This window comes from Anser cygnoides, chromosome 7 (genome assembly GCF_040182565.1).
Source record: "Anser cygnoides isolate HZ-2024a breed goose chromosome 7, Taihu_goose_T2T_genome, whole genome shotgun sequence".
NCBI lineage: Eukaryota > Metazoa > Chordata > Aves > Anseriformes > Anatidae > Anser > Anser cygnoides.
Genome location: NC_089879.1, coordinates 5,053,170 through 5,078,757, shown reverse-complemented (window position 1 = coordinate 5,078,757; position 25,588 = coordinate 5,053,170). Strand labels below are relative to the sequence as shown.

General features: G+C 47.1%; 1 protein-coding gene across 11 annotated transcripts in view; it reads left to right on the top strand.

Annotated features, from left to right (window-relative positions):
• The window catches only part of TACC2 (transforming acidic coiled-coil containing protein 2), a 131,391-nt gene that overhangs the window by 71,541 nt on the left and 34,262 nt on the right, over positions 1 to 25,588 (top strand). For all 11 annotated transcript variants that reach the window (XM_067000460.1, XM_067000453.1, XM_067000463.1 and 8 more), the window contains one exon: positions 18,585 to 18,742. In XM_067000460.1, coding sequence (XP_066856561.1) covers positions 18,585 to 18,742 — 158 coding nt within the window. The remainder of the gene's footprint in view (positions 1 to 18,584; positions 18,743 to 25,588) is intronic.

Genomic DNA, 25,588 nt, shown 5'->3' with positions numbered 1-25,588 from the left:
CAACCCCGGACTGAGATGCCGGGGGCATCCTTAACTCCTTAGAAGCCACAGTGACGCTTTGGGTTGGCTGGGTTTTGAGCCACAACTCTTTTTTTCCAGGTCCCAGGCAAGTTCTTACGAAATGTACTCACGGTATCAGCACAGTTTTGATATTTTTAAAAGCCAGCGCTAAATTTAGTACGGACTTGGCACTTCTGTTGGCAGGCCCAGGGGATGGATTGGGGCCAGGCGGGAGAGGGAGAGCTCCCCTCTCGTCGGGGCTGCTGCTCTGCGGACGTGTTGGTGCTGCGGCTGTGCTGTGCCTGCCTGCACGTCTGACTGCCCCTCTCCGAAGCGTGCCCAGCAAAAGGAGTGCCGGGATGCTCTCAGCATCTCGGGTGGCGTACCGCAACGCGTGGTTTAGGTGGATGTAGCAACAAGCGACAGGACGGATCCTCTCCAGACCTCAGCCCAGCGCTGGTCCCCTGGCAGCTCCGTCGTGTTACAGACCTCACGGCTGGATCAGAAGGAAAGCCACGGCCTGGCTTTTTGTGTCTCGCTGGCCAAGGACTGCAGCCTGACTGGTTGCGCTCTCAGCCCTGAGCCAACAGGCGCTGCCGAGTCCAAGGCTCAGCTACAGCACATCTTATTTTTTTTGGAAGACCATTCCGGTCTAAAGTTTTAAACTGAGAAAATGTGTTCCCACCTCGGTAGTTAACTGAACTCACTGTTAGGGATTTTCATGTAAACCTTGATTTAAATTTTTTTTTTTTTAATTTTAGTTTCTCTCATTGGATCTCGTTATTTAATCTACTGGATCAGAGCTGCCATCGCTTTTAAGCGTGTGACATCTCCTTGTGCAGGTGCCTGTGGTGTAAGGAGTGGGCTGTGCCCTGCCTTTTGAAGCTGAAATGTTTTCCCAAGGCTCCAAGTAGCCCTCCTTTGGCCAGTCAGTGGACCACCGACCCTAGAGCTGACAGTGCCTCCGCCAAGGTCTCGCTGCTGTTGTAGCCCGTGTTCTTGTTTCACCGGTCCTCCCGCTCACATTGCTGCAGTCGATGGTGGTTTTTGAAAGAGCAGAGTTAAATCCTGGCCCCTTTGTAAGCAGGAGTGGCCCAGAGCAGCCTCAGAATTACATCCAACCCAGGCCTCTTAGTGCGGGGGCTTTGTTTATGTAATAGATGTACACTTGAAACAGTCAACATAGGCATTTTAAATGTACTCTTTACACTTGTTAAAAAGATGCCACAATATTCCCATTTCCCCCCTGCAGGCCGAACAGTGCCTCTGTTCTCCCTCTTGGCTTCCAGCGAGCTGCTGGGGCTTCGCTTTCTCAATGTGGTGGTTGCCTTTCGAAAGAAAGGCTTTCTTTTTTTCTTTTTTATTTCTCATTGTCTTCCTTTACTCTGTAATAAATAAAATCCAACAGGGAGCTCTTACGGCATTCAGGAGACCAGCTGTCTGTAGTTCAGCATAGCCACCACGTGCAGAACTGCGCGGTAGCCTCAGCCTGCGCGGTTCCCCAAAAGCAGCCCTGTGATTGCAGGCTGCGGGCTGGTGCCGCTCCCTGCGCTCGATTGCTCCCCGCAGTTATTAACCGTTGCCAAGCTGCTGCCAGAGGACACGCGTTTTCTTTTCCTACCCTTTCTTTGAGTTCTCTATTTTATTTGCTGGGGACAAGCTTCCTGACGGCTGGATTTTGGGGTGGCACCAAAGTGGAAGCCAGAAACGCCGGAGCTCGGTCCCGGAGCAGGGCGGGGACCTGGGGAGCTGAGTGGTGAGCACGAAACGCTGGATGCGAGGGTTGGGCTTCGCTCCAAGTGAAACGACTTCCAAACTGGAACTGGCTGGGAAGCGTGTGGCTAAACCAAGCGCGGGCTCACCAGCTTTTCCTGCGTTTATCCTGATGCTATTTGTAAAACCATTTAGGTTTAGGTGGTCTCTGGAAATGAGCTATGTGCCTTGTGTTCGCCAAGCAGCTTTTTGCTGCTTCTCACGACAGCAGTTTATGGCGGGTGCACCCTGTGACAGAGAGCCCTGCGCACACACGTGGCAGCCCGGTTTCTGTGAAGGAAGCAAACCCTGCTGGATTGCCCTTTTTGCAAGCAGGGAAAAAAATGCAGCAGCTATTGAAGGCGTGAGCCTAGTGAGGCCTCCACTGAAACACGACAGAAATGCTGCAGTAGGTGCTTGACAGTAAGTTTTAATAGCTCTGATAAATATATCTGAGCCTGCTGACCTCTGTGTCCCATCACGGATCCAGAATTGTCACACAGCTTCAGGCCACGCGTCTCCCCAGGGCTTAATTCCCAGTAGATGGAGATGTGGCTGGCTTTTCCTGCTCCTTGAGGGATGTGAGACGTGGTGTTTGTGCAGAGCACCTCGGTGCTGGACGAGGGACGGTGCCCAGCCCTCTCAGCGTGTTTCCCGCGTGAATCCCGGCACCCCACGGCAGCAGGACAAGCTGATCCACAGGGCTTGGCGCGTGGGCTGCTCCAGCTTGTGCTTTTCAGGCTCAGAGATCCTCGTGGCCGATCCCTCGGTGTCGGATTCGGAGCATCCCCGAGGGGCTCCGCGCCCGCAGAAGCCAAACAAACGGTTAAGTGCCCCGATCTCCTCGGATGGAGCGGCGCGGGTGGGGAAGGCTCCCACATTGCCTTGTTTACCTTGGCTGCTCATGATATTCTCCCTACGTCCCTCACGGACGGTTCCATTTCTGCGAGAGGGATGAGCTCGTTCGCTTCAATGAAAAAAGCGGCCGCTGCGCTTACTAACCCTCTCTGCGACCGTCCCGATATGTCGAACTCGCCTCTTATCGAAGGGAAATGCACGCGCAGCATCCCGGGCACACGTGCATTTGCATTTCAAATCAGCTGAGTCAACACAATGTAATGGTCCTGCCTGGAGGTCCTCAGGGAGCCACAGTAGCTGACAATGTGTGCTTAAAGGGAGGGTCTGCTTTTCTTCTTCTGTTTTTTTTTTTTTTAATTTTTTTTTTTTTGAAGGCGGTTTCACTAGCCAGCAGTCCTGGGCTGGAGGCGCCTGCACCGTAGCCGCGTGGACTGCTGATGTTTAGCAGATGATTAGCCTGTCACAGTGGCCGGGATTTCATTTTATTTTCTAAACAGCGTTCATCTGGACGGGGGGGAAAAAAATTAAAAAAAAAAAAAATAACTGGCAACAGTTCAGAGAGGAGAGGCTGCTGCTGAAGTGTTCCTGCTCGTGCTGCCACTGATGCAAGCAGCTGTTCCCATCTGCACTGCAGCACTGCAGCCTCTGCACAGCCGGAGCTCGCGGGGCTTCTCGCTGGAGGGACTGCCGAGGGAGCCGGCCTTGCTCGCATCTAGCCTCAACCCCAGGGCGCGCTGAGGATGGGAGGCTCGCAGTCGCTGCAGCAGGCACAGCCAGGTAGCCTGATCCGGGAGCCGTCAGAGGCGATGTAAGTCTGCGTTCCCTCCGCTCTCCTTTTCTCCGTGCTGCCGGGCGGCGCTCACCCCGCGCGGTGCGCTAGGGAAGCTGACTTTGTGGCCGCGGCCTTTGTTTAACGCTAATTGCGTTCAGCCGGGGGCATGGCCGGGGTTCTGCGGAGCGTGGCGAGGTGCGTTTCGTAACGCTTGCCTCGTCCGAAGGCACCTCGCTCGGACCGGCCGCCTCGGTTCAGTCGTGTCGAGCGGTGGCTGTGCACCATCTGGTTTGTCTTTTCATGTTTTGGGTGCGTAAGCAATCAAACACAATGACCATTTACAGTGAACAAAAACCCACCCCTTCCCCCCCAAACCCACCGGCGCTGTGTTTTCTGTTTAAAATGCGCAGCATGGAGCTGCATTTCTGTTTTCTCAGAGATTCCCTCTGCTTTTCTCTGTACAGATGCTGCTGTTTTTCAGGTCACATCACCCTTGTCAGCATCAGTCCTGTCTTGGCGTTACAGCCTCTGATGAATCATGAGAGCAAGGTGTCCGTAGCTCTCTTCTCACTGAAGGCCAGCTAGGAAAGAGATTCATTTGGGGCTTGGAGGGGGAGGGAAAAGCAAGCAATTATCGGTTATTGAGAGCAAGTTAGCACTTTTTCACATGGCTACAGCATGTATGGAGGTGCACAAATATGTATGTGCATGCAGAAACAGCAGACTCATTTCCCATTCAGAAATAGGATTTGGTCATTTATTGGTTGAGGTTTTATCGGTTCACGTAGTCGACAGTCTCTTCTCCCTGACCTCCACCCCAAAGCAGTCAGCTGGCATGCCGGACTTTACCTCTGAACAGGTTTCAGAAGAATTGCTTTGTCCCTTGCTGGCCTTTCAGTTGCAGGGATCACAGTCATCCAACATGTCTGAACACGGAGTTAATTTCTGATCGTCTATTTCAGTAAGTTTCAGTTATATCCACTGGATCTAACATATAAACCAGCCTCTTGTAGGTCTTAAAAACAGAACGTAACGTCTGCTTATTAAGGTAGGTGTGATAAGATTGGAGGCATCGTTTGTTTGTTTGAGATAAGTGCTTCAGAGTCGAGGGGGAATGATGGAGCAGTGACCGATAGTTCTGCCTCTGATAGGCCTTACCGGTAGGCTTGTGCTCCCTGTTGTCATATCCCAGTATACCAGCAGATAGCTTTGCTTGATACTGGCTTGTTGGATTTGGAAGATGCAGGCCTAACAGCGTTTCTGCATCCTTTGTTCCCCTGATGTGCAGCTTCACCAATTAAGCTTTTTTTCTACGTAGTTCCCTTGTACACAGCACTACCATGGCTACGTACAGCTTCTGTTTAATGGCACACCGGGATGAACTGATGCCTCCTTGTCTTTAAAGTACGGAAAATTACATTTTTGCCTGCACTAACTGGGTATATTTTTAACGGTGATCCAAGCACTGGGCAGTAAAAGCAACGCAGATGAAGCAGCGGTCGGTGTTTTCCCTACGATTTTCACAGCCTTTTAGGAATTCATCCTGTTGAAGAACCTATCGACCAGGCATATGGAGTTTTTATTATGGCACTCGAGTGAATGACATTGTCACCTCCCTTGATGACTCACATTTAAATATACCTCATCTTCTGCAGTTAGGTATTGCTGTGGGCTTTGAATGTGATCTTTTTAGGCCCCGTGTAACCGGCACATACACTTTTAGCACAGACGTCATTCAGTAACTGTTGATATTCTCAGGAAGAGTTGGTGAAAGATATTACTCATCTTAAATAAATACTGAGAGTCCTCAAATAAATACTCATGTCCTCTCTTCATTCCAACTAGACACTCTTTAAGGTTAGGCAAGCCAGGAGATGTTTCTTTATCCTTGAGAAAGTGCAGGCCTGGTTTCCCAAAATAAGAATCTCTTTGTAGGATGCCACGGCAATCTGCTCTGAGGTCTTGACTTGATACTCTGAGAACTGTAGCTTTACCAAGGCTTTTTTAATGAGGTTTCACTTAACTTGCTTTGCACACCCAAGCAAATTCCTTAATGGCAGGGAGAGTTCAGAGGCGAAAACACGTGGCCGAGTCCCTGGCAGGTTGGGTAGGGGCCTGTGGGGCTGCAGCATCCCGCAGGGGTCATTTCGGCGATGGGCAGAGGCTGCCTGCCTAACGGGCCAGCGTGATAATGAAGGAGGTAGGTTTAAAACAAAGGCAACGCCGAGCTGGCTTGGCTGCCCTCGGTTCATTAGGTGAAAGGGGTGTAAATCAGCAATCATTGCTGGAATGGGTTTAGCACCCAAAATCCGTTAGCACCAAAAAAGTACAGAGACAATTTCCTTCAGGAGCTGCTGTTTTAGGAGTTCCTCCAGTGTCCTACGACAGGCCTTTTCACTCAATATTAGTAAAAGTCCTGGAAACCGATGTTAGAATTTGTGCAGAGAAGGGATCTAGGTTAAGGTTTTAGAGCGTGTCCACTATTAAACATAAAAATAATTGTAATGTAAACCGTGTAAGTGCTGACAGCCCTGGGTGCTCTGCTGCGCATTGTGGATGGTTGGCAGCTCAGTCACTGGCAGAAGACAATTATCCTTTTATTTGGAAAAAAAAAAAGTCAAATGTGAATGACAAAAAAGGGAAAGCCCAAGGGAAGCCGGGGCCAATAAAAGTTAACTGCGGATGAAAGTGGCGTGGTTCAGACCTCGCTGTTGACATGATAGGCGCTGTCATGTGCCTTGCAAATTGCAGTAGGCGCCCTGCTGGCCGTGGATTGAGCTAAATGGAGCTCGGGTTTCAATCAGGAGTAGCTGAAGTGAAGGAGGTGGCAGCGTGGTGATGTTTCCGTGCCTGGGGTCGCTCAGGCGCACGCACCCTCACCTCGGGCGCCCTGCGAGCGGCTCCTTGGTGCCGCTCGCGCTGTGCCGAGACGCACGGCGTGTCCTGCTGGGGCCGGGGGCAGCCTTCAGCTCGGCACCCGCTGCCGCCTGCACGTCCCCGCTTCCCTTTTTAACCGCAGTACAGCTCTGTCTCTAGGTAACGCTCTGTAAGCATTGGAAAGCTGGAAGTCTCGGTAGGTATTTAAATGTTGGTGGCTCAGATCTAGCTCTCACCCCGGTTTATTTTTCCTCTGCTGGAGAGGCTCCTTTCGCCGGGCACGAGGCGCACCTTGCCTTTGTGGAGCATCACAGCTTCTGTCCTTGCAGCACCTGGATGGGACTGACATTCGGCGCCCATTTCTTGGCCAGCCAAAAGGCTGGGGACGTGTTATTTCCTCCCATCAGCTCTACCTGCTGCTTCTGTAACATTTGCATCCCCTGCCCATCCAAGGGGAAAATGACCGGAGGCTGAGCCAGCTCCCACCGAAGGGAGCGGTGAGACGCCCACTGACTTCGGTGGGAGCTGGGTCGGACTCCAAGAAGGAAATTGAATGTTACTGATCGGTGGTAGCAGGCCAAGCTGCTGCCGCCCTCGTGGGTGGTTGTTCAGCTGGTTTCGTTGCTGGTTGCTCGAAGGACTGGGAAAATTGAAGCTGGGTTGACTCAGCCTGGTGCGCGAGAGGTGGGAGAGCTGCTTTGTGCCTGGGTGTGCGCGTACGGCTGCGCACAGGAGTCATCTGCATATGTGCAAGAAGTGCAGGCCTTGCTGGCTACCAGGTGTTGTGCTTTTCTATCTATAAAACCTAGAGGAACCCACCCTATGGTTTTTAAAAGATAGAAGGTAATCTGCCTGGTTAAATATTTGCACAGTTTTATATCCTTAAGTGTAGGGGGTCACCTCAATGAATAGATACATACAAGACTGGGAAATAGACATTGAAAGCATTGCAAGAAGTTGGGTCTCTGGGGAGGAGGGGAGGCTTGTGTTACTGTAATACTATTTAGTTCCAGTTAATCCTTTCTTGACAGCTAGTCCTGCCTATTGTCAGCCTTCTACATATTTATTATTATTTTTTAACTCCATTGACAGCCACCAGTCAGCATCCTCGGCAATGCGGAGAGCACGCTCTACCTGCTGGCTTTGCCTACGAAGTCGGGTAAATTGCTGGAAGACATGGGGGTGTTTTACTTGCGAGAAAATGAACCAGAAGTAACAGGCAAATTCTTCTGTCAAGCTTTCCTGCCTTTTATTCCAGCCTCCCTTATTTGAGCCCAAAGGATCTCGTCTCTGAAGTCAGCGACAGCGCTTCTTTTGATATGAAAGGGTACTACATCAACCGCTGCAGCTGTCACCAGGCGCAGGCAGGTCACACTTAAGACTTGAAGACAAAATAAAAAGACCCCAGAATCGCTCACCCCTCTATTAGCGAGGCATGCCACACATCTGGCAAATCCGTGTATATTACAAGGCTCTTTATACTAAATGGTGTGCCCTCCGCAGTGCGTGATGGAGCTGCTGTCATCTATTATGTATTGTGACATAGAGGCAAACTGGGAAATGCAAACTGATGGGAAGCAGTAGAAACATGAATGAAGAGGCATTCCTGCACATGCCTTGTGCCTGTCACTTACAGCGCCGCTTCCCTCTCTGCTTCTGCCTTTTGCTTTGCTTCACCCAGCAGCCAAACCTGCCGCTTGTTAAATGTAAATCAAAGATGCTCTTTGGTATTGGGCGCGTCGAGAAGTAATAGGCTGGGTGCTTTTGAGTTTTTCCAACGCAAAAATGAGTTCTGTCTGTTAGGAACGTGTTTCCTTTGTTTTAAGACCTTACGCTGATAGGGAGTTTTTGTATTTGTTAATATTTTGGATGCCATCTGTTACCAATAGATACCATTCCCTTGTAATCCTTGTAAGGATTTGTAACTTCTTGTGCTGTCCAGTTCTGACTTCTCAGTGGCAAAAGGCAGAGCCTTAACTGGAATTTCAGTGCAGTTGGCGTTCCCTTTGGGGAAGTGGGAGCATCTAAAAAATAACTTGGGGTTCCTCTGCGGTAAGAAACAAATGAAAAATGCTATTTTTATTATGGAAAAGCTTTCTGGAGAAGTAAAAAGTACGCGTCATTTCCCATTAGTTCCTTAGATGCTTTGAAGCAGCCATCTGAATTTAGTAGCAGCCTATGGATATCGTGCGTTAAACGCCCCGTAGCACCAGAGAGTCGGCTCAGTGGGAAAAAAAATGAATGTTTCTATTTCCATGAGTTTCCATTGCCCACCACAGTTCTGAGATCTCAGAGGTTTCTTTTAAGGCACGTGTTTTGGCCCGAGAACCTTCATGAGTGGTGGCATTAACAAGACGGCACCATCCCTCCTTAGCTCCAGAAACCAAAGAGCAGCTTGCACAGGAGGCTGTTGAAAAAGTTCACACGTGAAGTGGGCAAATTTGGGGTTGAGTAAGTACAGATCTCTGACGGAGCCCTCCGGGTAGTTGTAGGGCTCTCCTGGATTTATGTTTGTCCCTTCCCCGCAGTAAGGCTTCTTACAGCTCTGATCCCACAGCTCTGGGGTCGGGTTAAGGAGGTGAGCGGGCATTCGGGAGCCTCTTGCCTTCCAGAGAGGGAGTTGGGGTCATTTCTTCTGTTGGGATGAAAAGGAAACTTTGGGAAAATCTGGGGCTTTCCATGGCAAGTTTCTTTGGTTTAGATTAAACAGGAACCCTAGAATTATGTGCAAATGTATGAGATAAGGTTTTTCTAAACAAAAGCAGCTTGTTTCTAGGGCTAAAAATAGATGAGATTGTATCTGAAACGTAGCAGTAGCTAAACTCAGCTCCTGCTTCTGAGTTTTGATCTGCTTCCAGCATGGAAACGTGCATTTATTGGGCTTGTTAACGGTTCACTGCCCTCGTTAAACAGGAGCCCAGTGTTGTGCTGGGAGAAGGGTTTCCTCCCTAAAGGAGGGGGAGGATAAGCGAGGGATCTGAATTCCTTTGTGTACCGCTCAAGTCCGGGCCTTGACCCTTCGGAGCCGGGCGGCAGAAGGTTGGGTGCCGTGGTGTCGCCTAGCCCAGCTGGGGGGCTCCTTCCAGCCGGTGGTGTGCCGGGCAGGCACTGCCCCAGCTGAGCTAAAGCTCAAATCGAGGAGCAATCTGCCAGCCAGACCCCGCTGGAGCATCAGCACCCACCTCGAGTCAGGAGGTGAAATAGCTATTGCCCACCAAGTGTCGTTTTGGTTTGTTTGTGAAGAGATGAAGGTGGTTTTTGTCCTTTGCTCCATCGCTCCCTGGCTGTTTGTAGCCCGCAGCTGCCTCACGCGTTGAAGCAGAGGACCAGAGGTTAGCAGGGGGCCGTGCGAAGCTCTGCAGGGCTTCAGGGTGAGACAGGCACAACGTGGGGCACAGGGGCTCTTTGCTCCTCTCTTTCCTGTTGACAAAAGGACCCCCCGACTCTCCTCTTCTCCATCCTCCGTGTAGTCCTTACCACCTTTCTGAAAGGAGGTGCTTTCACAAATCTCCATGCCTCTGCAAACCAGCCGGTCCCTCGGGGATTACAGGTACCACGCATCCACCTTTGCGCTTCCCACTAGTGTTTTGTCTCCTGCTGCTGCTTATGGGCTTGCGGCTGAGCGGAGACATGGCTGGGGAAAGCCTTGTTGGATTTAAGGGGTAGCTGCAATCAGCAAAGCAATTTCAGACGTACGGCTCCGGCTCCCAATGAATTATTGATTATTTTCCCTTGGAGCCCTCGCATGATGCTGTGTAGCGGCGAGCGCAGGCACCCGGCTTGCTTTCCAAGGATGTAGTTAACAGGATGTTGCTTCCTGGATTAAAACTTCAGAGCTTGCTACTAAAGGCGGGGGAAAGGTATTTGTCATGGGTATTAAATCCTTAAACACCAGCTACCAGTCCCTGACCTAACAGGGTGATCACAGAACAAAGTACAGCGCTGATCGGGTTCATTGAGTATCAGCGGTTATACCTACATTTGTGGTGAGCATTTTTTTTTTTACCTTGGATACTGGAGGATCTTCACTGCTTCTCCTCATCCCTTAAGAGATTTACGTATTTGAACATTCAGCAGCTTCTGGTTAGTTAGGGACACATTAGGGTGTTTGCTGTTGTGATGTCTGAGGATGAGTGTCTTTAATTAAATGGTTTTTTCCTGTTGTTCCTCTGAGAATAAAGCAGCTGCCTGAGAAGAGCACAGAGATTAAAAGATGTGCAGATCCTTCAGTTCTAAGGCCTGCTTCTGCAGAGTGGATGTTTTCATTATTCAGGCTAAAGTCGGTGGAAGGGGAAGGCTGGCCAGAAAGGCTGGGAATTCACTTCATTATTCATTTATATCAGTAGTGTTGAAAAACGCTCTGTTACGTCACAGGAAAAGCCATAAAAAGGAAAAAAATCAATGTGATTTAAAGCAATGCGGAGAACTTCTTGCTAATCAGTTAGAAAAACGAGTTAAGTAGTTTGAAGTGCTGCTCTAAGTACGTGATGTTATATCCCTCAATCTTCCTTTTCAGATGTGGCTTCCCACAGCTCGAGACATTTCTCTCTGGTTGCTGCGTGAAAGCAGGAAATGGCTTTGCTGGGGGAGTGTGAACTTGGCTCCTGCACAAAATGCTCTCGAAATCGCTGAATAAACAAGCAGAAAAAGCAGGAGAAATAATTCCTTCTCCCCTCGTGGAAAGATTTATGGAGAGATTACTTGTAATGCAATAGGTATAACATAGAAATCAGCATTACTTTTAAATTGATTGTGTCCTTTTCATTCTTCTCTTCTGCGATTCTAATCCTGTCCTCCAAATGCAATCATCCTATGAAGAAAAATTACCCTTTTTATAGTAAGCGATTAATTTTTAAGAGATCCAAGTTTCTTTTTGTAACCTCTTGTAGAAAACACGTTTCCAAACTGACCTGTGTGGTTTGGGTAGCACACGAGGCATTATTTATTTTCCACGGCTGAAGTCCCACGTAACGATTTGAAGCCAGGCCATTTTATTTCTGTTTTCTCACCTATCTAAAAGACAAAAAGCAGACCCCTGCGTGTCGGTTCCGACGCTGCTGTCGAGGACGTCAGGCTGCAGATTGGATGTGAAGTCGCCCGGGAGAGTTAGAGCAGCGGCTGTGGAGATCCGAGCCCTGTTTGCCCGCATCGCACCGAATTTCCGCGGGTGTACATCATTAACGCTTCAGCTGAACTCTCTGCTTTGTGCCGACACAACAGAGGGCATTACGCCCCGGCTCACAGCGCGGAGGAGAAGCAAGGAGCTGCACAAAGGAGGGAAGCAGCCCTGGCTGCTCCTGGGGTGATGCACGATGCTCTCCCTCCCTTGTGTCTCTAAATTAAGCCTTGTGCTTGTCAGGGCACGTCACTGATGGGCTGGGAGGCGTCGCCTTCAATGTAATATTGATTATTTTTCTGGGCGACCACGTTTTCAGTGGGTCTTGTAGGAATATTTATGCTGAAATCATCTAAAAATGCCTCTCTGGAGAGGAGTGCCAGCCCTGCTTTCTGCACACATCTGTGACAATATGAGTTCCTGTGTAATTGCGTTGCGCTAAAGTGGGTCTCTGTCAGTTCAGCAGAATGGGATTTATTTGATAAAACCTCGATTTTTTAAGCGAGAAATGCAAAGAATGCTTTGCTGCCGTGTCATAGCTCCAGCCATAAACCGATCACGTGGCGTTATCCTGGTCTTATATGGGCAAATGCCCCTGTCGAGGGAGAAACTGCAACTGGTTTTGTGTAGTATCGCTTCTGCTGCAGGATCCCATGAAAGCAAAACGTCATTCCTATTTAAGTCTTCCAATTCTGCAGTATATACATTCACAAAAACCTTTCTTGAAAGAAAAAATACACTATTTTTTTTTTTGTCCTACCATTTAGTCTTTATTAGGATTTTAATGTATCTGTAAGATAGCAGAATAAAGAATGGAAATACCTAGGAAATTAACTTCATCCCAGTTGAGGGATAACTTATCTAAAATTATTTTAAATTTTTGTGATTCAAGAAGCTGTTGTGCCTATCTTTCATTGAACTGTGCCCAGTTTTAAAGTAAAACCAAAAAAGATCTACAGGGCGGCAGTTAGGGATGTTATAAAGTGAGACTGAAATTACTTTCCAGCTATTTAGTCTAAGCTGCAACAATCCTGTGGTGAAATTACCGTTTTGTCTTGGTGATCAGACTTTGCAAGGCAGAAGCCTATAGAACATTCCTCCAGTGTTGCAAGGCAGGCGAGTAGCTAGAGGCGTAATTGTCTTTTCTGGGATGTGCGCATACATTTTCTGTACATAAACCCCGTGCGGTACGGCAGGCAGCTTCCCCCCAGAAGGTGAGGTACTTCCCTCGTACAGATTCAGCCCTAGGAAGCTGTGAATTCCCATCGGTTTCCATCACAGTCGGATTTCGCTGGAGCAGACCCTGGGAGAACAGTGCGCTTGGTTTTCCTCTGCTTTCCTCCTGGGTACCAGGCGCTGTTTTATTGGTGTGAGTCCTGAGGCTTGGTTCTCATCCTGCGGGTACGAACCAGGAGTGATGCTCCGCGTGTGATTTATTTAATTGTAGGTTAGATGCTCTTGCTGCTGGATATCCATAGAGCAGTGTGAGGGAAGTCCATCGATAGTCAATGGTCGGAAATGTGTCCCTAAAGGAGCTGTCTTGTAAGCGGAGGCCGGGGACGTGTAAGCGACATGTTTGTGCCTCCCCAGCTCCCGAATGTGACAGTCACACACCGTGCTGGGAGCCTTCCCCGTGGGGACAGGGAGGGGAAGGGCAGGTGGCTGTAAGTGGTCCCCGACATGTCACTGACCCTTCAGCTTCGGTAGGCTTGGCCAAGGCTGATGGTTTTGCTTTTCTCTGCGTGAAGTGCTGTTGGTACTGTTGAGTTGTTTCTGAGAAGTTTGGTCATTTTAATGGTGTATTTTACTAGAGAGAAGGGAAATATCGTTCGTGAGGCATATAACTACCACTCTTTGTGTTGCTTTTCAATACCACAAGTTTAACAGATCTGTGGATGACAGAAAGACTAGTTCAGGTACCAGATATTAATATTTAATACTTAACCAAATGAATCTACCATTGTATCCGACATGCTTTCTGTATGTTGCCATACAAATTTAATGTTAAAATTTAAAATCTGTGATGTTGTTTGTTCCTCAGAGCAGGTAGGTGCCAAATGGCCCAGCCGACAAGCACCACGTTAAGAGCAGCTGATTAACGTGGAGCCCTGCGTTGGCCTGGAGTCGCTGAGTAGGCAAATACCGTACGGAAACGCCAGCACATAAAGCTGAAACGTTTTTGATATTACTCTAACCTTGTGCTGGGATGAAAAAAATGACCTTTTGTTGTAACATACAATATTCTTGTTTGCTGTGAGTAGGCCCTAGGGTCAGGTAAGGGCTGCTGGCCTGAATTGGTAGCTTGATCTCCGGGAAGGGCTGTAGAGTTGGGGCTCTCCTGCTGATTTGGAGTTATGACCCTGAACAACATTTGAAAGTCTGAAGGAAGAAAGGGGGAAAGGAGGTGATATGCATCTCTGTTACCGCGTTGTGTAACTGCAGCATGAACAATACCACAAGATGAATTACAGAGGGAGTCCGTTATTGAATTTTTTATAAATAGAATAAGAAAAAAGCTCAAATTTAATATGTGCCAGGATAGCAGTCTTCAATTTTTGTTTTCCGCTGAACTCTGTGTAGATTCACAGCGATAAGCTGTTCGTGAAGAATTCACAGCCTGCGTGGGTGAGGCAGGCTTGAGGCGGATGCAGAAGTGGGTTGCCCAAGACCACGTACGTGCAGCACTTCAATGGCACAGCTGAGGGTTGGACTGATCCTCAGGCTTGAGACTGACGCTGAAACATGCTGCCTCAGTGTTCTCTTTCCTGTTTTATTTTTTTAAGACCTGTACGGGAAAAATCAATTTAACTGTGAAAAATGGGACCAGGAGATTTGAAAAGCTTTTATCGGACTGTTCGCAGTGGAAGAGTCTGACTGAAATTAATGCACATCTCTGAGCGCCTTGCCTCTGTGCTCTATGGACTCGAAAGCTTAAAGTTACTGAGTGTCTTTTCAAATCTTTCTATCTATGGCTTTGCCAGGATAGGATGAGTATATGTGCCCGTTTAAGTAACGTGCAAGACAGGATTGGCCTCAGCAGTGTACAGCCAGTCCTACATCCTCGGCTCGGATCTCATCAGAAAACAGACCTGAATTATTCATGCAGCTTTTATGAGGATCATCTCTGAAAGTGATCGATGGAGGTGAGACTACGGAACTCATTCCTCCTTTTTATTTCCAGCGCATCTCCCAGTGGGATTACAGGAACGAAAACCAAAATTCATCTTCAGTACTAAACCGAGCATCTTAAGAAACTGCTTTTTTTTTTTTTTTTTCTTGATGATTTAGATTCCTCTCACGGTATTTGATAAATCATTCAGTAAATACTGATGTGAAATTTGTATCTTAACTATGATATAATAGCTTTCGATGCTTTGGATTGCCAGGTCTACTGGAATCTGTGCCTTGCCTTTAGGTGGTGCCACAGCTCACGCTTCTGAAACAGCACCGCCGCGCTTGCTCATTTGGGTCCCTCCATCGCACGGCTTTGGGACTCCCAGTCCATGGCGGCGTATGCCAGCTCGTCCGGCAGCAGGACCCAAACCGTGTGTGATTCTTGAGAGAATGTCCCTCTGGTGACAGATGGATGTGCTTTGAGCACTTTACTTGTTGTTCGGTTCTCAAGGTCCAGGTTTTGTTGACAGTCTGCATGGCGTGCTTGAGAGACTACAACTAAACTGGGCCAAGCTGCAGTAACAAGGCGAGTTTGGTGTCACGCAGGTTGGAAAAGACCTTTGAGATCATCAAGCCAACCATCAACCTCACCTATTTATTGTATTTTGTCCAAAGTGCTAAGTTTGGAAGGAAATACACAAATTTGAATGTAGATGGATGGAGGATGTTCAGCTTGGCTGTGATGGAGCAAAGCCCTGAAGCCAGTCTTGATGTTGCTCCTTGTGATTCGACGAGCCCTGGCTGCTGGGGAGCAGCTCCATGGCCCTCTCCTTGCTCCCAGCACGAGCGCTGCTTCTAGAAGATGGGAACCCAGCTCCTGCCTTCCAGATGCCAAAATACCACCCACCTGTTCTTCTCCAGACTGTGTGCAGCAAACGCCAATAGATCGCTGCTCCGTTAGGCATGGCTTTGTTTTGAAGCGGGCTAAACACTAAATCCAAATTGTATAAAGGTGTGACTGAAAGTGGCGCGACCCCACAGCAGCTAGCGGAGCTCCCTCTGCACACACCAGTTCCGAATGCGCTCCCTTGCGCTCGTCAGTAGGAAGCGGTGCTGCTGGCCGCCGTCCACGTGTCACAGCCCTGCCACGGGCGCCTTGTTTAGGTTCTGTTGGAGGTCAGACGTCCCTTTCATGCCTGTGAAATAAAACCTGAGTGCACACCTGCGCCGTTTGTACTGCTGTAGTGTCAGTACTGGAAGAACCCGAGCGAGACTGCAGGACTCCTGGTGGGGCTGGAGGCGTTGTAACGGCTCCGCTGCAAACTCTGGTAACAAATCTAGGCTCCGAGTGACAACCAGGGTGACCGTGCTGTAGCGGCTGTCCTGCTTGCAGAGGGCAAACAGCGAGGAGAGGCACGGCTGGAAGAAATCTCATCCTTGCATACTGACTGCTTTCCGGCTACGGTGACAGAAAGGCTATTTTTCATTCTGAAGTGAAGGACTTAAAATTATAAATGTCCGTGGTCTACAAAAAAAAAGAAGGTAATGTAACTTCTGGGGCTGGATTTCCACGAGGCCAAAGGGAACAAAAAGAAGTCAACCCTGGTAACTGCCTTCAGTTGCTCCAAGCCTCCAGGTGAGAGCAGGAGCGCTCCTACACCACAGCTTGTCCTGTAGGATGCCCGTATTTTGGGGCTCTCCCCTGCTCCTCTCCCTGCCTGTGTCCACTGCACTCACTGCTCGCCGGCTGCCTTCCCATTCGCTGTTTACTGGCCATGTCTGAGAGGTGAAAGAGAAGGACCGTAAGAGTACTTCTAGTCATTTTGTTACTGTCATCTAGCCATTTTATAGCTTCTGCAATCTCTCTAATTTTTTTTTTTTTTGCCCATTGTGTACACGACCAAAGGATGCAGATGGAAAGATGTGAGATACGTTATTGATGCAAGCTCCCCCTGATTTCCCAGGCTGGCTACAAGGCCGTGTGAATGCCTGCTCTACCCCGTAGCTTTTAACTGCTACAAGGCCGCGTGAGTGCCTGCTCCACCCCATAGCTTTTAACTGCTTGTACTCCGTGCTTGCAGACCCATTCTCCACACCGTTACGAGCCAGGACCAGCAAATGAGTTCTCCGTCTCTAAACTCCACGTGTCCCATCTCACCCCATTTCGTCCTCGGCTGGAGCTTCAGGATAATGGTCAAGAGGACAGAAGGGGCCCTTCCCTCCACCAGATCTGGATCCCCGCCTGCTGCTTGGGCTCGGTGCTGGCTCTCACAGCACATCGCTGCCTGGCAAGCTCTCCTGCACCAGGAACTTTGCAGCAGCATTATTTATTTTTCCGTGTACTCCTGTATTTTTCAGAGAAAAGACATTACATATTTCAGCCAGTTCTATTCGTAATTTCCTTTTCACAGGAAATCCTGTTGTTCTGGGAAAATCTTTTGTTACGGTTTGAAAGTACAATTGCAGTCTTAAAAATATTCTATGCGAGAGAGACCATCCCGTGTTTTCTCTAAGGAAAACCGACCCAATTCAGCACAGGTTCTCATTTTCCCAGGATATATGCGATGTAGACCTTGGAGCTCAGTCCTGGGCTATGCTCCCAGGCTTTACGCTCTCTCCCACATTGCAGGAGGTGACAACGAACACTTCTCTGGTGTGGGGCTTCCCTTCAGACCTCCGTGTTAAATACCAAGCTTTGCTATTTGCTATAAGACTGCTCCTTGTAACAAACTCAGCTGCATTTGAGTTATGGTTAAGAAAGTTTTTACTGATTATATTGTTGCTTATGGAGGGGGGCAGGCGAAAATTAAAAGTATCGGATCGGAGCCTTGCTGAGATTACTAAATATTGGCAAAACGAAGCTGTGCTGAAGCTCAGGCAATGAGAATCACGTGAAAACACGAGAGGGACGAATTACCTTTCATTTTGTTGGTTTAGATGATAACTTTCTAGGTTTATTTTTATGACCGGAAACATTTCTCTACAGGAAAAATACCACATTCTGTTTCTGTTTGGTTCTTCGACTTTGTTTCCTGAAGCACTTCTGTGGAAGGAGGAGAAAACATTACTTTGTTGACTAACTACGGTGGAGCTTTATTTCCAGAAGTTCTTTGTTCTCAGTTGTTCGTAAACTTAAAATATTTTGAACTTAAGGCACGCTGCCTCTTTGAAGGGATGTAGTTTAAACAGGATTCCAGGTTTTCAGATCTGCTCCTGCGAGAGTAGATTGCAAGTCCTTATGTGGTTTAGATCTTCACTTATCATTTAGGTTTCCCATCATTTCCTATAGGTGTTGCCTTTCAGGCCTGCATTTCCTTTGACTGGCTCCATGCGGGGTACTGCTGTTTCCTCGCTGGGCTGACACCAACCCGTTGGGGTCCTTCTCTTGCTTGTGGCTGCGTGAGCCCGCAGTGCTAGAAAAGGATTATTGGCGGTACCAGGACTGTGCATTTTACGCCTCATCTCACCTTTTTAACAAACCTATACGTTTACTGTTTACAGAGGGCTAGGGAAAATTCTACAAAAAAGTAAAAAGTGTTTCCCTGGAAGCAGCATACCCAAGGATGAGCTGCACCTCAGGTATCTCCGTGTGTGCTCTCACCTGTAGGAGCACACAAGGAACTTTGCTATTTTAAGAGCTTTTTTTTTTTTGTTTTGTTTTTTAATGAAGCTATGAAATAACTCTTGAGAAGATCCTTTTCGTTTTATGTATTCGTTTATGTACACTTGCACCAAGGAAAGTTTCGGAAACTGATATAGGGGTGTCGGTGTTGTGTGCATGGTTGAACCTCCTTCACACTGAAAAGCAGGCTTTGCAGAATGGGTTTGTTTCCAAATACGTGTTCACTGTTGTGACACAAAGGAGTGACAAGAAGATCGTGACCATGATATTCTGTTCTGGAAATCACACTGTGGTGTAATATCTCCTTGTGGGATCCCTTTGGAAATCGCAGAGGTGGCCTGATAGCTGAGGTCTCTGCCATCGGCTCAGAAAGCCCTGCGTTTCCGAGTAGGATCTTCCACTGCCGACATGAATCTTCCCTCTCCTCGCTAGACCAGGCTGTTAAGAAAACTCTCTTGCTTGATTTTCCCCAGGAGCTCTGACTCAGAAGAAGCATTTGAGACCCCGGAGTCCACCACACCGGTCAAGGCTCCACCATCACCGCCCCAGCCACCCCCCGAAGTGGCAGCAGCAGTTGTAGCAGACCTAGCAGAACAAGAAATAAAGCCCCAGCTGTCCTTGGAAGACACGGGTAAGGAGCGTGCCGTGGGTGGGACAGGTTGCTGAGGAAGGTGAAGCTGAGGTGAGGTGTTTGTGTTAGCAGAGGCAAGTAATGGATGCTAATAAATTGTTTCCTGGGAGATCAGTTAGTGTATGCTGAGCCTTGTCCGTGCTGAGAGGAGAAACCCTGTCAGCTCCTGGAGTAAAGTATTAGAGAATCTGCCCATACCATTGGGCAAATAATAAAGGAAATAGGAGCTTTCTAGAAAAAATATTCTTCCTTTAGAATCAAATTTCATTCCCTCTTCTCAGTATTTTAGGAGCTTTTCAGAGGTGCTTAGAAAAAGGAGGTACGACATGCAGGCACCTGGCTGAACACTGCTAGCAGCGACAGTTAACAAAATACTATTTCAACTGTATTGGCACCTAAAGCAGAAAGTGAACAAAAAGCTCCTAGAACAGCAGAAATATTTATATTAGCTCTGTGGTACAGTAACAGAGCAGTATGAGTGTGAATGTATAGGTAACATAGATACATAAAAATGGAACATCTTGGCAAGGTAACTTTTAAGAAGGGAATATTACATTCCAGAAACAAAAAGCTTTGCCCTCTTCCCCCCCACAAAAGGTGTTCTTTGTTCTCCAAATTGGATAATAGAATATGGGGGAGTAGAAGGCACTCCTTATCCCAAAATAGCTTTGTTTGGGTTGTCAAATGACAGCTCAACAGTTTAAGTCTGAATTGCCTATTATGCTGTCTGTTTTCCCATCCAAAAGCCAAGTCATCTTGATTACATTGCTAAATTGTGTAAAGGCAATTTTACTCTAAGCAGGCTAAAGCTGGCTTACGTTTCCTTTGGAAAGCTGCATAATGCTGCCATGCAGTGCTTTAAAGCTTCCATTTCCCACTGTAGTGGCTGCGTTTAGCAGTGGCAAAGCAACGTCCGTGGCTGGTGCGTGTATTGCAAATGCTGTCGGGCTTGATTTAAAACTTTGGGAATGCGACAAATAAGTCTTGGAAATGGCTTGAGACACCTAAAGCATTTCTGGGGCTTATGCATTAAGGAGTGCTCTTTAAGAGTGTGATTTTATGCTATGAGTTTAAAAGAAACTGGAAGGATTTCAACAAACTGATTCCACGAAATAAAATACTGGGAAGAGCTCTCCTGGCAGTTTCTCCTTTACAGTTCCTTCTTCACTGCAGCAAGCAACATTACTCGTTCTCCATCTTCCTTCCTTTTTCTAAATCTTAGTATCTGTGATGACAAAACAAGTTAAGCGCTGAAAGAACAAAGAATGCATATGCTAAACAGCATTGCAGCATGTTTTTAATTACTGCAGTAGATTATCTTCAACCCCTGAATACACATGTGCATCCCTGTCACATGTGATTCTTTTCTTCCTGCGTCCCAGACCTCCTCCTCCTTTCTTTTGGGCATTCCCAAATAAAGATAGGAAACTGACTATATCTATTCATAGCCAGCGTGAACTATATTAAAAGCCATTGGATGGCAGAGATGAAAATGTTTCATTTGCAAATCAGATTTGTCCATGGGAGGCGAATTGCCACAAACTACCAGAGCTGCGTTCCGCATTCCAAAATGATGCAAAATGCAGTTATACAACGGGGGGTTATACGGGAGAAGAGAGCTGTGTAATGCAGAAAAAATTCAGATGTAGGAGGGCAACACAAAGCATTCACTTGTTTCTGAAACCTTTTGAAGAAATTAACAACAGTGAGACTGTAATTTAGGTGTTTATATGCTTCAGAGAAGTGACGTTTTGGTTTAATGTTTTGTGTTTTATAAACCACTCGAGTCCCAGTTATCTTACGGGTTACTTACCTCATAGGTTGTGTATGTGGCTGCGCACAAACAGGATGAGTTACCGGGGGGCTATGGGCAGTTGAAGCAGGGCCCCTCGTTGGTACCATACAGCTAAATAAAGAGGTTTCGCTAAGAGGAATAAGGAATATGGGCAACAGGAGAGCCCGGCACGCAGCGAGAGGCAGCGCCGGCCAGCTGGGGTTCTGCTTCGCCAGCCGCGCGCCTTTGTCTTCGACAGGACGCTGGTGATGAAGCGTGTGTTTGGGTGGAAGGAGGAAGCACAGAAGTGTTTGAAGGATCATTTGATCTGTGTCTGACAACAATTATGGATGCAGACGGTTGCGGTGGTGCCGCATCGCGTCATTAGCGCAACAGCTGGACCCCACTGCTGGAAAGCCAAGAGGAGAGTTTTTAATTAGGTTGACTTCAACGCTGGCTTAATAAATATGATGAAAGTGAAATACAGCTAGAGACACCCTGGGTTTGTGCCAGCTCCTGGCGGTGTGAAACCTGCTGCATGGCCCCAGTCCATCAGCGGCAGAGCGAGGGGCTGAGCAGAAGCGGGGAGCCGCTCGGCAGGCCGGTCTGGAGGGAAGCTCCCGTCCAAACGTTTTGTTGGCTGTGGGGAGCGCGGGTTGGACTCTCGAAGCAAATGAGCTTGAGGTTGGTATTTTGTTCTTTTCTTAAGTTTGGTAGCCTTTTAAATTATCGTTTGAGGTGCTTATCTGTAGGCCAGGAGCTTTCCGTGCACCTAGTTCAGGTGAAGTGAATGCACAGGAGGCTGCGGGTCCCCAGCCTGTCCCATCGGCTCCTCGCAGCAGGTCCCACTGAGCACCACAAAGTGCTTCAAGCCCTTTCTCTCAAATTCCCTGTCTCTGGCCAGGAATTCTTGCTTAGGCAGGGGCATTTCCTCTCCCCCTACATTCTCCAATGATTTAGAGAACTCAGATTATACACGGGGGAAGATGCAAGAGCTGGAGCCCCGTCTACTCATTACAACCCACTCATCTCTTGTGGGAGACCTGTGTCCAGTTCCTTCTTGTGCCAGGGGAATTGAAGTCAGCCCTCCCAGTAGAGAGATGATGACCCAGACAAAAACAAACTGAATTTTTCTATGGAAAACATTCTTTTGTGTTTTTGCCTGACACAAGAAAATTGAAAATAAGCTTTATATCCAACATTTTAACTCAGAATAAATGGCAGAAGTATTTTTACAGCAATTTTAACAATAGCGCTAGTAATTGATTTCATAACTTCAAAGGCCTTTATGACAAGCAGGAACGTGAAATAAGCTGTTTGAAAATGTGTAGTGTTAGGTAATTCCAATTCCTATGTGCTACAGGCAAAATGTGCTTGTCTGCTGAGGTATTTCATTATAGCAGTGTGGGGGTGCATGCTGCATGCATTTTCCAAACGTTTCTTCATCCTTGTTTTTCCTCTAGAAAGCAGGAGTATAATTTAATTTCTGCTGTATTTGCTTTATTAGGCCTGGTAACTTTGTGCTCGCCGGTGAGCACCGCATGCCCTGCACGCGGGCTGCGGGGCTGCGCGGGGCATCTCTGCAGCTTCCTTCAGGGAGGGCTGGGGCTGCCCCACGATCCTGGTGGGCTGTTGGAGGTTTGCTGTCATCCGAGGCGCTGTCACAATCTTGGTACAAAATCATAACGCGCAAAAATTGATTTCTGTAGTTGACTAGAAAAATAAAAAAGTATCCGCTTTGTCGATTTTTGTTTGTTTATGAACGCAAGCAGCCTTATAATGGCTTTCCTGCGAGTTTTTCTTCTGCCACGGTAGGTGACATGAAAATGCCACGCACTGAATGTTTCATGCCGCTCTCACAAGAGGTCTCACCACCTGCAGTCAAGAAGCCTGGGGTTTGTTGGTGCTTTTTTGTTGTTGGCGGTGGGTTTTTTTCATGCCTAATCCAGGCAGACTTTCTCTGCAAAGAAATGTCCGTGCAGAAGGAATAGTCCTTGGGCCTTCTCAATGAATGCAATGGGAGATTTCTTTCGCGGAGCACCTGTTTTTCAGTACAGGTTTCTCTGCTGTCGCTCATGCTCCTGGAATGCTTTCCACCACCTAGTACCCGCCTGTGGGCATCTCCTACTGGGACGATTTGTGGGGGACTGTCAGCACCCTGCTATAAGCCCCTAAAAGGCATAAGCCTGGTTTAAAACCTTGTGCTGGCCTCTCTCCAGAGCAAGTTCTGCCTTCCTTTGCAGAGCTTGTAGCGTGGTACCTTCCTCCACGATCGAGCTGCATTTTAATGAAATGCAGTAATTAGTAAGACTGATTTGCTTAATCGTGTGGTCTAAGAAGACAAATGGCTCTGCTCTCTGAATATGCTCTTAAAGTCAGGTCTTAATATCTCTTTGTAGTGCTACAAAGCTGTGCTACTCTGCGACAGCAAAGAGCATTCACCTCTTCCCCTCCTGCACTGCTGCTGTTCCCAGGCAGGTGATCCCCGGGCAGTGGGGCAGGAGCTGAAGAGCAGCATTGCATGGCTCCCAAAAGCTGTCTTCTCCATTTCCCACGTCGTTCCATAAAGAAACAATGGAAATATCGCAGTGGCGAGCTGAGCTGCGCTCTGCAGAAATCTGCACTGTGGGTGAAGGATTTGGTGAGGAGGAAGCTGTGAAATAATCAACCAAAGGGCTTCAAGCTCCGTGTTACGTGGAGAACGTCAAATTGGAAGGCTGGTCTACCCTGGGCATGGGAAGCGTCACACATTCATTTGCTGCTGTGATGCCTTCCCAAATTCAACTCTACCGCATCTGTCTGCTGCACTCCAGGTCCTGCAGGGCATTGATTTTATATATATCTATATTAAATATATGTTTGTACTGACTTTGAACAAAAAGCCTTACCCCTGGTGGGCACACGAGGGAATGAAAACCACGCGTAATTTCAGAAGGCTGTGTTCAGATCCCTCTTTTATTTCACGCTGACCTAGATTTGTTCTGTGCTGACGTTGTACAGCTATGCGGTTTTTATAGCTCTGTATCCCGGTTAGGTGTCTTCCCTTCCACGGTGGTGTAAAACGCACAGATGAGCCTAACGCTGGAGTTTTACGACACTCTTTGAGTCCCACCAGCGTCAGAAGTGAGGTGTGTGTGAAGCAAACACGAGCTCAGCAAATTGTGCCTAATGAATGGCCAATCAGCCAGACTGAAACCAAGCACAGCCCCATGGAGATGAGGAAAAAATAAACTGTCCTGAAATACTGCCTCATTACTAGCATTCATTTAGGAAAAAAAAAAAAAAAAACGCAGTAAAACAATATGTTTAGTTCACGTAATTCCGTAAAATTTGAGTCTTGAGAGAAACTGTGTAGCTGTCACTCCTTTGAAAATCTCTGAAAATACCTGGTGCTGCTCTAAGCTACTGCTATGGGAAATGTATCTGATTTCCTTAAACTTCTTCTGTTCTCTACATCCGTAAGTAATAATTCCCATAATTTCTATGCAGAGATACTGTTTCTTCTGGAATAAAGAAAAACAGTTCTTTCTGTTCTTAATCCACTCATAACTTCTGACAAAATGTGATTCATTCTCTGTCCACCTTGCTTTTATGAAAAGCAGTAATGAATGTAGCTGGGCAAAATGGAAATTGTTTTGCAAAACATGTCAAGAATGAAGTGAAAAAGATGCATAGAAATTTCTCTGAAATCATTTAAGTATGAGCAAAGCATTCATTTTTGCTTGAGTGTGCTTCTCTTTAAAATTGCATGACATTAAAATTGAAAACACGAAAAATGCTGCGTTGCTCAGTGGGAAGCACTGAATCATTTTGCTCCCGTTCTCATCAGAGGGAGCCCAGCTGCTGGGTGCAGCCCTAGCAGCCAGCTTAGCGTAGCGTGGGTTGTGAACTGGAGGGATTTCCCAGGGCTCCACACCCTGACCGGGACACGGACACGGTGGTGGAGGTGACGGTGTTAGGCTTGGGCAGGGACAATGACAACTGGAGCAAGCCATATCCAGGATCCGTAAAGCATTTTGGTAATGAACTTTAATGAGGTGGAAGGCAGAAGGGTCCATCATCTTAATCCTTTCCTACTGGTGTACTTTCTTTTTGATATGCACTGTATATTTTTCTATTTTGTCCAATATATAACAAGTCAAGAGACTGCTATAAATCTTTTTAGGATTCCATTTGATAAGCGAGCCTTTAATTACAATGAAAAGATGTTCGGTTGAATGGTTCTGGCATATAATTCTCTCTATAAAATTTTCCTTTCATCACTGGGTTAGCGCTATGCTTTGAGAAATCTGTTTTGAATAATCTGTAGGCAGCTTCTAATTGTCTTTCTTATAGAATATTTGCAACTGAGATTACTTATATAGTTGTTGAACTGATTATTTTTTTTTTATAATATTTGCCGTAATTTATTTCATATGAAATTCTCCATGATTCGTGTCTTATTGTAAACTTGGAATTATGAGGTCAAAGTTTAGTGTATTGACTTCTTGGGGCAGACAGAGGAGCAACATTGATGGGTTGTGGAGAGGAAGCCATGTTCCATTGTGCTGTCCCTCTGGGAAATTAGTAAAAATAGCACATGGGAAACAAAACTTAAGATCAACATGTAATTGCTGAAGCAGTGGCCAAATTTACAGGAAATTTACTGCAGAAGAACTCTGACACAATGCTGTGAACTCTTTAGAATAGGAGAAAACGAGCAATAAAATGTTCAAAGTTCGGATTTTCTGGTACGTGGCGTATTTAGAATGTTATAGTAATATCCATCTCTTTAACTAAGTGATAATTAGTTCAGAAGGTATCCTCAAGAGGCTATTCCAATGCATATTTTGTGTTTTCATGCTACTTGACTTGAATCTTTTTCCTGGGGAGAACTTTTTTTTTCTTGTCTAGTTCGTATATTGAAAATGTCACTTCAGTTCCTATGTCCTTCAATCATTGTTTACTCCATCTGAATGATTTTTACCCTTTCTTTTTTTACTATTTTTATTATTTTTTTGTGTGTGTGAGTATTAGATTATAGCAAGATTACTAAGCACCAGTTTTTAAAATGTGTTTAAAATTCGCTGATT